General features: G+C 49.0%; 1 protein-coding gene across 16 annotated transcripts in view; it reads left to right on the forward strand.

The window, feature by feature from the left end:
- The window catches only part of abi2a (abl-interactor 2a), a 31508-nt gene extending 19461 nt beyond the window's left edge, over window positions 1–12047 (forward strand). Inside the window, exons 4-12 of one of the 16 annotated variants that reach the window (XM_029257021.1) lie at window positions 405–422; window positions 1333–1430; window positions 3599–3748; window positions 5772–5896; window positions 6718–6951; window positions 8934–9095; window positions 9561–9650; window positions 10203–10364; window positions 10646–12047. In XM_029257021.1, the coding sequence (XP_029112854.1) occupies window positions 405–422; window positions 1333–1430; window positions 3599–3748; window positions 5772–5896; window positions 6718–6951; window positions 8934–9095; window positions 9561–9650; window positions 10203–10364; window positions 10646–10821 (1215 nt within the window). In that variant the 3' untranslated portion in view covers window positions 10822–12047. The remainder of the gene's footprint in view (window positions 1–404; window positions 423–1332; window positions 1431–3598; window positions 3749–5771; window positions 5897–6717; window positions 6952–8933; window positions 9096–9560; window positions 9651–10202; window positions 10365–10645) is intronic. The other 15 variants (XM_029257022.1, XM_029257036.1, XM_029257025.1 and 12 more) reach the window with 15 other exon arrangements.
- Window positions 12048–13585: the final 1538 nt, after the last annotated feature.

The following is a 13585-nucleotide window of genomic DNA, read 5'->3' on the forward strand; positions in this document are numbered from 1 at the left end:
ACACCTGTATGCTCTGTAAGCTGTTTGGCAAGTACTCTTTACCACAGTTGTCAAATATGACAGTAAAGGCTGATGTAATAGTATTTGATTGAGTGAAAGTGAAGGACTGTGGCTCAAAGGCATTAGAGGGATTGCTGTGTGTGTGTGTGTGTGTGTGTGTGTGTGTGTGTGTGTGTGTTTGTTTCTGTTTAAAACAGAATTATTTATGTCCTTCATTAATTCACGAGTTTTTCTTAAATCAAATTAATCACTGCATCTTGCTGTGGTTTAATGTATTAACTTTGTGTCTTGTTCTTTTTGTTGCCTTGTTTACTAATAAATGTTGTAACGCTTTTTTACCTGTTCTAACACTTAACGCTTCTCTTTTTCTTTGGCTATTGCTTTTACCTCATTGGTGTTTTAAGTGGTTGCTTAGATTCAAGGTAAGGATTTTCCAAGGCAGTCTGACTAACCACTCTTGCATGGGGCAAGAATATCTTTTTTCCCCTAAAGCTGAACATCTGGTAACGGAAGGGTCTTTTCTGTCTGGTGTGATTTTTCACAAGACTGTAGAAAAGGAGAGAGAAGCTCTTTTCACCTCATACTGGTGTCATATTTTAGTCGCTCATTTCCTTTCTCAAGAGCTGCGTCTAAGTGGAGTCTTTCCATACTGGGGACACAACTTTGACACTGATTGGACTTTAAAATACAATATAAAATGGGGAAAAAAGATCTTATTTATACCTCCAGCCCTCTTCTGCTGGGTTGTGTTCATGCTGGACCACATGCTGCTGGTGCTGCTGCTGAGTGGATTAGGTAAGGACCTGCAGAAGGGGGCACTAATGTGCATGAACATGTACCCAGTGAGGCATTACACCTCTCCCACTGCTGCCGCTGAAGGCAGGCCTCAGATGAGTGTGTATCTGTGGTATATTGTGTTACTGGGCTTTACTTCAGTTTGTTCCTTAGGCATTCTTGCTGGCACTCTAATGACCACCCTTTGTTAAACACAAGGCCTTGCTACCCTCATCCCATTCATGGTGGCACTCTGAGCTTCCTGTCTCAGCGGGGCACGCTGGCACCGCAACACAGCCCCAGCACCCACTGGCAGGAAGCTCTTGACCGGTTTTTGGCATTCTGGGTAGGTGACAGTGGGAGACCAGGAGCCTTTGCCATCGCTGTGGTTATGTCGGGGTTCTTGTGCGTCTGTCCACAGTTGTGCCCGTAGCTCCTCCTTCAGTGTTGCTGTGGTCGGTGGTCTTTTTTCTGTTGTCCATTAGCACCCCTTCCATCAGCCCAGCCCTTCCTCCTGTTTTTAGAGCTGACCCCAGTCACTGCCTGTTCATCCCACAGGTGAGCACTCAGAACATGAAGATGGGCGGTCTCCCCCGCACAACCCCTCCAACCCAGAAGCCTCCAAGCCCCCCAATTCCTGGGAAGGGCACCATCGGGTATGTAAAAGTGCTGAAAACCATTGCTCCCCTCCTCCATTGTGGCTTTTAGTCTCTGTCCATCTGTCTCTGTCTGCCTGTCTGACCACAAGGCCGAAGGAAAAGGACTATGGGTTTGTATTCAGATGTCCCATCTTAGCCCCATGAGGCCCCCACCTTTATGTCCTGTACTTCAGTGTTCCATGTGATTTCTGCTTCTAAATCCAGGTTGCAGACTGCCAGATGTTATTGCCTCCCACCTGAACTAACCCCAGCCATTCTGTGTGGCTCAAAGGATAATCACCTGTGCTCGCATTGGGCATCCTGTAAAACTCGACGGATAATCACTGGAGCTCACCCTGGTGATTTTGTGTAACGCCAGGGAATAATTGCACAGTTCGCATCAGGAAACCGCAGCCCAGATTGATCAGGGGTCTTCTTGGCATTGACCTCAGGCAACCTCTTGCCCCCCTTCCTTGCATGCAAGTAGGAAGTTGAACAAGGCACGGAGAATTTGCCCAGATGATGATTTTACATTGTGACTCAGTTCCTTCCATTAGAACACTCTGTGTGTGTTTGTTCACAGTTGACATGCAGAGGGGCTGTGTGTGATCTACCCCCTGCCGCGCCTAGTCTGTCTGTGCGAGAGTATCGGCCCTTTTGCGAGTGTCGGAGTGCCCGCGGAGCCGCGGTCTGCATGCTTCCTCCTTCCTCTGTCGAAGCAGAGCTTGCCCTCTCCGGGTGTACACCCCAGCCTGCTGGCCCATCCCACGGTGCACTGGGGCTTCAGTTTCTGCTTTCCCACTCCTGGCCCCATAGCTCTGGTGGAGCCAAGCCAGATGAACTCCATGGCCAGGGCTCCTTTTACATATCTGAAGACCTTTAGTTTCCTCTGTGAGGAATTGTTACTGTCCATCATTGCATTGCCGTGTGTGTGTGTGTGTGTGTGTGTGTGTGTGTGTGTGTGTGTGTCTCTCACCCTGTTGGCTGATCGCACTGTATTACACGTTTCTCACCAGCCATCTGGGAGTGGGTCTGGACTGTGAAAATCACAGCTCCTTGCTGAGTGCACATTGTGGGATTGCTCATAATTTGGCTTCAATCTTAACTCCACTGTTCTCTCCCAGTGCCAAGCGTCACATCCTCAGAAATGTTCTCTTCGGGACGCGGGGCTTGCCATGACGCTCTGTTTCCACACTAACGCCACAGTTCTTGACTCTGAATTCCTCCCCTGCAGGTTCCTGGTGGTAGTAACTGAATGCTGTTGTGGACATTTTGTCAGTTTTCTTTTAAGAAGTATTTAAAAGTGTTTTATTTTCAGTTTTTCATGGAACTGCTGCCTGACTACATCCATATGTGGTTCTGCTTCTCAGGGATGAGCTGCAGAAAGGGATCTCCACCTCATGCAGGCGTCGTAGTGGAACTTTTGTACTAGTTTCAGCCAAAATTGTATTTAGATGCTAGTGCATGGCCTAGGGCTTTTTACACATGAAAAACTATGATGCTGGATACGTTCCTTTTCCGCAGGAGCCCTCCTGTCATTAAATGCAGGATTGTGGCTGAGTTCTTTAAACTTATATACCATTATATTACCATGATTTGTAGATCTAATGCTGTGGTGTGACCATGTGCCAGAACACAATACCTTAACATTGCTGTTAATTTGCATTTATTTAAAAATGACGAACCCTCCCCTATTATTTTTCCGTTGACCCCCCCCCCCCCATGCTACACAATGTCTATGGCGATGAGTGAAGATATATCACACATTCATACTTCGGCTGTTGAAAAGACAGGGCTTAGTCTTCTCCCTGGTGGTGATAGTGATGTGTAATTGTGCAAAAAGCTGGCAGACATTTATCTGGTCTGTGTTTTACTTGCGTTTAGAGAGAGTGGGTGTATTGGTTCTGTTTCAATGTGAGTGCAGAAGCACCGAAGAGAACCAGTAAAATCCATGAAAGCCTGCTGGAGGTTGTGGGTTTGCCAGCAGGGCTCGGGCGTCTCCGATCAGCACCGTGAACACCATAATCCTTTGTGTTCTGTTTTGGATTAAATCAGTCTGTTGTTTATAATTTCTCTGCACATTTGATTAATTTTTTCTTCTGGGGTTCTCACGCATTGGATGTTAAGATTCTGTCACGCCAACCACCACACCCCCTCACTCCCCTCCCAAATCCCCACTCCCACAGGCGACACTCCCCCTATAGGACTCTCGAGCCAGTGCGTCCACCCGTCGTCCCTAATGACTACGTGCCCAGTCCGACGCGCAACTCGGGGGCCGTGCAGCACCAGAGTCCCGCACGCACGGCATCCGTTAACCAGAGGAACCGCACGTACAGGTACCAGCATGTGCAGCCGGGACACGTGGAACACGCAGCACATACGGTCCTGCCACCGCACCGCACCCCACCCTGTGCAGCATCACAGAAACGGCCACTGCCGCTGCGAAGGAAACCAACTAAGGGAAACTCTGAACAAAGGTCCAGAATGGATAGCCTTGGTGATATGCGAGGAGCTTTGTGCAGGTGTGGACTGTTTGTCCTTCCCGAGGTGTGCGGTACTTGTGGTGCTTCTGGTGCTGGACATGACTTGGACTTCCACAGAGGGATTCAAGCCAGAATTTTATCTGTCTGTACTATTTGAAAAACTGGAAAAACAAGTGCAGCGGAGTCTTTGTTTTAATTTTACAAACTCCTCACACTCCCTGTTGGTGTGTTCAGCACTCTTCTCGCACCAGAGGGCAAGAGAAGGCTTTCAGCAGAAATGCGAGCTTCCCAATATAGCCCCATTTCGTGAGCTTGGGATCGCAGTCTTGGCTGCAGTCTGAGCTGCGTGAGGTTTGGATGAGAGACAACGCGGAGTTGTCCGTTCCCTCTCCCCGGCCCCATCTGCCTGGGAGGCCCAAATGTCACAGAGAAGCTTGAACAAACTCAGCAGTCAAAAAAACGTAGTTTTACATTTATCTGACGCTTTTCTCCAAAGCGACTTGCGACGTTAAGGTTACAGTTATTACAAGCGTGCAATTATTATTTACCCATTTATATAGCTGGGTAATTTTACCGGAGCAGTTTAGGGCAAGTACCTTGCTCAAGGATACTACAGCCGGAGGTGGGGATCACACCTGCGACCGTTGGGTCTGAAGGCAAGATCTAACCACTACGTTACCAGCTGTCCCCAGTTTAAACCAAAATGATAAGAACTGCTTCTTTGTGCTGTTAACGTTGAAGCCGGGTGTTCTTAGACTAAATCGCGCTTCACGTCGCTGCGAAATAAAAGCACTTTTCACAAGAACAGACCTCTCCCACAGTCGTCACGCTTCTCGAACACGCTCGGCATCACCGTGCGGCAACCCAGAGGTTCACCGTCAGTCACCAGTCTCCGGTTGTTCCTCACTCCAGTTTCTCACCTGAGTAGTTGTAGGTGGAAGTGCATGTGTGATATACTTCTGTTCTATCCTTCATATTCCAAATGAGCTCAGTCTTCTCCCGAGACTGCCTGGTTCTCACCATGTTGTAGTTTTATTTCAATGGCTGCAATGTGGTCGTGTGCCTGCATCCTCTCCAATGTCAGACTTCTTGCACTCCCCCTCCAGCTCTCATCAGTGATAACCTTCATTCTGGTGGCCTCTACTAACACACCCCCCCCCCAACTGCCATTAGAGCATGTTCTTTAATGTCCTGTTGTCTATGTGCCACTCTCTTCCTCAGCAGAGATGCTGTGATGACCTCTATAACAAGATGAACTATGGCTAAATAAACTTTCCCCCTTCCTTTCACTGTCTAGCCCCTTTTCCCCATTGCCTTGAATAGCTGAATCGTGTGTTTCCTCATATTGTGAAAATGATGCCCTAACTTTAGGTGTGTGCGTGTGCGTGTGTGTGTGTGTGCGCGCGCGCGCGCGCGCGCGCGCTTCCCATTGTGACTGCAGTTCTTTCACATGCACGTTTTGGAGCCACCAGTGCAGATCTCCCCCCCCCAGCAAGCCCAAGCTGTGCATGTCCTGGGGCTGGAGCTGCTTTTCATACCATCTTTTCTGTTTCCTCCTTCCTCTGGACTGCAGATGTTAAGTCAGTGCCATATTTACATGCCCATATGTAAAACTGTGCCTGTAGACCTGACTAACCATGATTCTGAAGTACTAAAGCAACGTTGGGGTGGTGAGTTCATTAGGGCCTCATCTACTTCTTAGTGTGGAGCGAAGGACTTGTGTGGACAACACTTGAGCCATTCAAGTTTGAACTGCAGGAGGTGTGGGCTGGGCTGCATGTGTGTAAGCATCTCTGGCCATTGCTGTGCGTTTCTGCGCACGGCTGCACGGACACGGACGTGCCACGTGTCACCCCGTGCCCTTGTTTGTCGGCAGCAGCAGCGGGAGCAGTGGAGGCAGCCACCCCAGCAGCCGTAGCAGTAGCCGAGAGAACAGCGGGAGCGGCAGCGTGGGCGTGCCCATCGCCGTGCCGACACCCTCCCCACCCAGCGCCTTCCCAGGTGAGCGGCGCCTCAACCGCGGCCCGTCTGACCGGTCCACGGGTCGTCTGCTAGGGCGGACACGTGGATTTCTGTTACTCCCTGAAGCGACGTCATCCTCGCAAGCCAGTCAGGAGCCACGTCCTTGTCAGAGGTTCCAAGCGCACCCCCTCTGGCCCTGTAAAAATAGTTTTACATAAATAACTGCGCTCACTTGACCCACATGTGGTATCAAGTAAGACATTGCTGTTCGGATTCCTCCTTCTCCCGGATTTCCTCATGTGTCTCGCTTTACGACTTACCTTCTGAGTTAAAATGACACGAACTGCATTTCAAAGAAGTTCTGTACGAGGAACGAAAGCTCCGGTTTTATATAAATGACCTTTTCTCCATCCTGTTATGTAGATACACTTTGTGATATATTGTCTAATTTTTTTTAATCCGGTTTACACAAACGACCTGTGATAGTCGGTTCTAAAATGGGAAAGCCGACAGGACCGATTTGGCCATCGCTTTCCGTTTTACCTCATTTTCGTAGAGAAGTGGGCGATTTTTAAAGTGGCGCAAAGCATTGAAAATGTAGTTCAGAGGCCTAAAAAAAGAGAAGTGCAAGTGGGGCAGGCAGAAAGCAGGGGAACTGTCCGCAGCAGAGCGAAGAAGCAGGATCTGGACTCTGAACTTTAAGAAGCAGCTGAAAGGATCCCTGCTGACTCTCCTTGTCCAAACACAGACAACTCTTCCTTATATTTTGGTTTCAGTCTTTATCTTCCTCTTCTGTCTGTCCTTCTCTTTTTTTCTCACTATTATTTTCTGTATTTTATTTTGTACGCCTCGGTCATTAGGGGCTGCAGGCACTCCTCCTGCTTCAAGCAACCTTCCTCCGCCCCCCACCTCCACTCCTCCTCCTACCACCACCTCCGAACCACCTAATTCCCCACCGCCCACCTCCGACCCCTCCCCAGGCCCTCCCACCGAGGCTCAAAAAGCTCCGGCGGAGGCCACCCTTTCCACTCAACCCCTCCCCTCTGCTGTTGCTGCTGCCACCACCTCTACCACCAACACCACCCCTGTACCAGGTGAGTTAGCCCTTCCTTAACACCACCCCACCTTCCCAATCTACTGTGTGAAGCCCTGGAAGAGGGGTAGAAGCTGGAAAAGCATTGGACCTCCATTAGTGTCCTCCTCTGTTCAAACCTGGCTTGCCCTCACATCCCTCATCTGTCTTTCATGGTTTCGTCTTCCTTTCCTCCATCTCTTCCCGGAATCCAGAACCCATGTGTGATCTTTTTTTTTTTTTTTTTTTTCCTCAAGTATTCCAGCATGATGGCAACTCATTGTCCATAGATCCAGCGGTGCAACGGGGGATCACGATGTGTTGTAGTCTAGATCAGGACTTATGTGTTTTGCTTCCTGCTCAAGGTCACTTTTGGTCCTATTTGTTTTTGTGCTCATTTTTCTTTATATTAGAGTTTTACTGTTTTATGTTTGGTGCGGTGGGACTTGGAGAGTCTTTCATTTCCCACCGGTTAGCCTGCTAAATTTCACTTTTTCACATGAAGCACTAGGCCATCTTGCAACATTCTAGGTCGTCTTGCAGCTGATGTACAACATTCATGAAAAGCCCTGTAGAGAGATGTCGATCCAGCGGGAAGGAGTGGTTAACCTTCCGCTTTGATGGGCGCTGGTTCGAATCCCACCTCCTGCTGTTGTAGCACTGAGCAAGTTCTTCCGCCGAATTGCTCTAGTAAGATTTATTTATTACTCTGCTGTATTGATGCGTAAATAATTTTAAATATGTTAGCATTGCAAGTTGCCTTGGAGAAAAGTGTGAGCAAAATACACACACTTTTCTGAACCGCTTGTCCCATATGGGGTCGCGGGGAACCGGAGCCTAACCCGGCAACTCGGGGCGTAAGGCTAGAGGGGGAGGGGGGACACACCCAGGATGGGACGCCAGTCCATCACAAGGCATCCAAAGCAGGACTCAAACCCCAGACCCACCGGAGAGCAGGACCCGGTCCAACCCACTGTGCCACCGCGCCCCGCTGTGAGGAAAATAAATAAATGTAATTGTGTATAGTCAGATGTTTTATAGAACGCCTTTGAGCTCCAGTGATAGGAGTTCAGCGGCTGTTTCTGTGGATCTACGCGAAGAACTTTGGTGTCGTCGCTCTCTGTCCATCTGGTGAGAGTAGGTGGGATGGCCAGGTTTGGTGCACCAGTGGCTGAGCCCAGTTACGTTCTCCACATAACTCATTAGCCTTCGGGCCCTGAACGTGTGCGTGCGTGTGTGTTAATTTTGGTTCGTGAGCCCTCCCCATTTTGTCGCATGCCTGAGTTGCATGTTTTTGTGAATGACATTAAGGTTTGTTGGACTTTGGTAGGGAACGTGTTTAACGCTGTAGAGGGCGTACTCTTGCACCGCTTACCATGGTGTCCACTGCAGAACTTGGGCGCTTGTACCAGGAAATACATTCTTTGCCATGGAAGTTCTGTAACCTACCTTTGCAACTCTATGAAAGATGCCGTGTGTGACAATTTCTAATGATCCGCTTCAAATCAAAATATGATGATTGTTATAGCTTATGTGCCATAAATGCAGACGACATCTGCAGACAGAAAATCTTAGTGTTGCTGGAGTTTTGCAGTCAGTAATTGTCTTTTTATAGTTCCGTTTTCAATTGTTTTCAATTGGATATTTTAGTACTGTTTCCAAAATATCTTGTCTAAGTTGAGATTTTTTCCAGTTCAAGCCCTGGTCCCTTGTTGCAGCCATGCCTGGAAATCAGCCTGTTTATGTTATTGTTATTATTTTATAGAGACACATGGAATTTCTGCTCTTTGATCAAACAGAACAGTGATTGTTTAACCCATGAAACAGTCCAGTTAAACATCATCAGAAGTGCCGAGGAACTCATGAGGAAGCACCGGTTAACTACTGCTTAAACTGAAGGAGTCGCTCACCTTTGTGGAGGAAGTCAGCAGTACGTGGGGTCCCATCTTGTTCCCTTTTGCCCCGTAAGACCCCTCACTGTGGCCCCGGTTGTTCACGTTGCAGGTACGGCTCCTCAGTTCTACAGCATGAACCGACCAGTATCCAGGCACAACGCCCCGTCTGTTGGTGGCTCTTTGCCGTACCGCCGCCCGCCCTCTGTCACAGGCCAGGCCAGTGTGCCTCAGAGCCAGGTCAATGGTGGACCGTACTATAACCAGAGCCCAGGTATTACTCTGCTGCCTGCATGACAACTCATAAGCATCACCTGTACCTTCCCTGTTGTACACGATCTTCAGGCTTTTGTCACTCCTGGACATTACAGGAGCTGAAATGGGCCTCATGATTGATGTGTTTCTGCCCTTCGAGTACTTTTTCCCAGAAATGGTCCAAATGAGGTGTACGACGAGGTAATCCCAAGGGGCTGTAATTGATCTGGGTTTGAGAGCTACTCTACCGGGGCGCCATGTCTCACTGGGTCTGCTGTCCCCAACTGCTGTCGTGGAAATGTGGTCTCATCCTGCCTGCTTTGTCCAGGGGCATTTGTTTCTCACTCAGTGTCGTCTGCTTCACCTCTTTCTCTCCCTTTCTTTCTCTCTCCATGTACCTTTCTCCATCTGGTGGTTCCTTTCTCCTTCTGTCTTTCTTGCATGCTGCTCTCCTCTGCCACCTCCCTGCTATTTCTGTGAGCAGCTGGCCCGCTGGGCTCCGCACCCTCCTCCGTCCTGCAGGTCACTCCACAGCTCCCCCTGGTGGGCTTCGTGGCTCGGCTCCAGGAGAACAGTAAGTGGCTTCGGGTCTCCCCTCTCTTCTCCGCATGCTGCAGCATAGCGCACGCTGCCTACCGCACTGGTGCCAAAGTGTGGACATCTCACTTGCTTGGCTTGCCTCTGGACTCTTCCCTTCGTATACCAGTGCTCTGAGACGTTGATGGCTCTATCAAACTGTTTAAGTGGTCAAAATCCGCATCCTGTTGATAACACGGCCAGAGGAGCGTGTTCCGCCGCATCCGTTTTGTCTACGTCTGCGAAAGTGACCCGCTGTAGTCGCTGTAACCGTGAAATCTGTTCACAAGTGCTGAGCTGCGCATGGTCTTTCACTCGAATGTGCATTTAACCCAGCACGAGAGCACCAGGTCACCTCTGAATCTGCCATTCTGGATTTGCGTCTTATCCACGGAGCAGAGCGCCCCGATCTGACGTTGCCCTTAAACGGTCGGGTCTCCGCCACTCCCTCCAGCCTTTTCCCCGCTGAATGCTGAATGAGGCGACGTACAAAAACGCGGAGTGGCTACCGTGCACACGTCTGGCAAATGCTTCTCTGATATCCGCCCAGGTACAGATGCACAACCTCCAGCCCCGCTGGCTGACGAGTCAGCACCCCCGCCGCCACCCCCTCTGGAGGACTACGAGGAGGAGGAGTCGGCTGTGGTGGAGTACAGCGACCCTTATGCTGAAGAGGACCCACCCTGGGCGCCTCGCACCTACCTGGAGAAAGGTGCTTTCTTCATGCTTCATTGCGTCGTACCTCATCGGTGATGCGATACTCTGTGCAGTAGCTCCATACTTAATTATTCATCGTCGGTAGGATTTGTTGTTTCCGGTGTTCGTCCGAATGAAGGAAATGGTCTTTCCCTCCACCTCCCTCGTTGAAAGTGCTTTCTGAACTCAAAAAAAACCATTTGTTTAAACAGCGGCATTTATCTCTGATCTAAAACCTCTTCGTTTCTCTTTTTCTCCCTGCAACTTCTGACTTCCAAATCGGCGCCCGCTTCTCAGTGGTGGCAATCTACGATTACGCACGAGACAAGGAGGACGAGCTGTCGTTTCAGGAGGGCTCCATAATCTACGTGATCAAGAAGAATGACGACGGCTGGTACGAGGGCGTCATGAGTGGAACCACCGGGCTGTTCCCCGGGAACTACGTGGAGTCCATCATGCACTACGCAGAGTGAACCACAGGGGCCAGTGCCCTCATCTCCTCTCTCCATGCACCCATTTTCTATTTATTTATATACAGATGTGTATGTATGAACAATGACACATAGTTCTTGAAGAACAGGTGGTTGGAAATGGGACAGAGAGAGAAGGTAAACGTCAAAAACCGTGGGATGTGAACCTGTGGCGGCGTGTGTGACTTGAAAGGAGCAAATAGAGAAGCTGGTAATTACAATAATTCATCAGATGCTGAATAAGTTTTTAATAAACATAAAACCACTTTTTTTATTTTGGGATGATGAGATGAATTGAAGTGAAATATTTGTGACAGCAAGTTAACGTTGTGCTTGTGTGACTTGGAGGTGCCAATTGAACTTTTTCATCTTTCTTCACCCTTAAGATTTGGAAAAAATACCAATGTGGGCTGAGCGGCATCCCTCAGTGGGGCATTGTGGGAGAGCAGGTGTGAAGGTGTGCAGAGGCGGATGAGTAAGTGTAGAGGAAGCGTGTGTCTGTGCTGAGTGCAGCAGTCAGTAGCCCAACAGTAAGTACCGTGCGGGACACCGACGTAACAGGAATCCGTCGGAGTGAATGCAGCCGACGTGCGGAAGCACCTGCCCTCATCCAGCTCCCTTCCGTCTCGCCTGTGCATCTTCCGTCGGACCCTTCGGCTTTCCAAAGAAGCGTTCCTTAGGCTTCGAGACGAAAAAGGATTGCGGATGGGGGGTAACCTTTCACCTTTATTTCCGTACCTGCGGTTTGAACTGCACCAGTGCTTCTTTGTACGCAGAAGATTGCGATACTATTCCAAGCGCTCCTGCTGAGCGGACACTTGGGCCCCAGTTGCACAACGGGTGACGGCGTGGTTTCAGACAGTCGCCCTGTGGCGAAGGACTCTCTCCAAAGCGGACTGGAGGAACGGGGATCATATTGGCACAAAGACCGGCCGACGGCGCCCTTCCCAAGCCCTTCATCCGCAGCGCTCGTTCTGCGGACGGCCGCACGCCCGGCTCCGCGGAAGGATTATGGTCCGTCTCTTAGCTCTCACGAGTATGCCGTGCTGGAGCGTGTTGATAACTTAGTGAATCGAATGCTTTCTTTTTGTACTTTTCATTTTGTTCTTTTTTTGGTTCTGAGCTATTGTGTAGTGAAATCTAACCGAAAGGCCCAGCTGATTTACAGAAGTTTGTATGTAGTGCTATATATAGACCGCATGCTGAAATAAAACATGACCTTTAAAATATGTTTTAATATTTCACTATGTTTCTTTGTTTGACTTTAGTTCAAGTAACATTTCTTTTATGCCCTGGGAGATTATGCAAAAGTTCACACTGAGAGAACCTCCTGTCAGATTCAGAAAAATGAAGGGTGGTGTGTGTGTGTGTGTGTGTGTGTGTGTGTGAGTGAGAGAGAGAGAGAGAGAGAGAGAGAGAGAGAGAGAGATTCACACATCACCCAGGCTTTTGTTCACTGAAGTATAAAGGCTTCACACTGAGTGTAAGTTTTAGTTCAAAATACAATAAAGTAACTTTATTATTATTATTTAAATTTCAAGTTTGAATATTAATGTGCTGTTTCACACAAGTTTTCTGAAATTCTGATACTTTCAGTATTTATAACTTCTTTCATTATTGTATATTCAGTGAATGCAGGATGTGGATTTTTTTTTTTTTTCCACAAATTTTCAGAAAAGGCACATTGATTTATTTTCACACACCTCTTAAGAAGAGATGGTTACAAAGGAAGATGCATTTATTTCTTAAAGCTGTGGGAGTTTGCAAGAATCCAGTGAATCTTCTGACTTTTCTCTCTCTCTCTCTCTCTTTGAGAACTATGCCAGAAAAAAGTTTGGTAACTGCAGAAAGTGCTGTAAAATGTGCACAATGTGAAGTGGTCACTTTCTGTGTGACGTTCTGCTGAGGCTCCATCCTTTCCTGACTTGTTCCAGCATGGGGTTCATGGGTGTGTTTATGTTGTCTTATGTTTCTCTTCTTTTCTCGTCTTTCTGTCCTCTGGACTCGGTGCCTATTGTTACTGTGTGGTTTTCACACTTTCCGGGGCTGTGCAGGGCTTGGCACGAACACCTCCGAAACTGGACCGTGATGGTCGGTGCTGCCCCAGCGGAGCTGTTGGGATGAACCTCAGGCAGAGCGCAGAGGGGCCGATGCAGCGTGTCTAATAAAATACCCTGGAACAGCGTGTGTGTGTGTGTGTGTGTGTGTGTGTGTGTGTGTGTTTTTCTTTCTTTCAGCAGCCCCTCCACCGCCTGTCCTCCGGCCCTCGCAACTGAGTGTGTGTGTGGCGCTCAATGCTCAGGTGTCTTGGTGAGAACTGACAGTGTGACCCAACAGCTGCACGGTGTCTCCAGCGTTTCCCGGTTCAGCTGCGTGTGGACGACATGGTGTGGGTATTTTTAAAAACCCGTGGCAAACCAGTCGGTTTCCGCAGCAATTCATTGGTCCGCGATGAGCGTGTGCGTATAGCGCGCCGTGGGATTTGTGAACGAGTGCGTTTTCGGCGCGAATCGCACAATCTCAGAAATGAACTCTCGACTCTGGATGCGAGTCAGAGCCTTTGTGTTCCTCCGAGCTGTTATCTTTTTCTACTCTTATGTAACTTGGCTCACAGTTGGCGTTCCAGATGGATGGAAAACTTGAAAAAGTGCAAGAGACGGGAGACGGGTCCTCGGGCTGTTTTGCTTTGGACAGGTTCCGAGCTCAGCTTGCCGCAGTTGTGCTTCTCGCAGGCTCGGGAGAGCAGCTGGACGGCTGATGAGTCGCA

The sequence above is a fragment of the Scleropages formosus genome, chromosome 12, assembly GCF_900964775.1.
Source record: "Scleropages formosus chromosome 12, fSclFor1.1, whole genome shotgun sequence".
NCBI classification, from domain to species: domain Eukaryota; kingdom Metazoa; phylum Chordata; class Actinopteri; order Osteoglossiformes; family Osteoglossidae; genus Scleropages; species Scleropages formosus.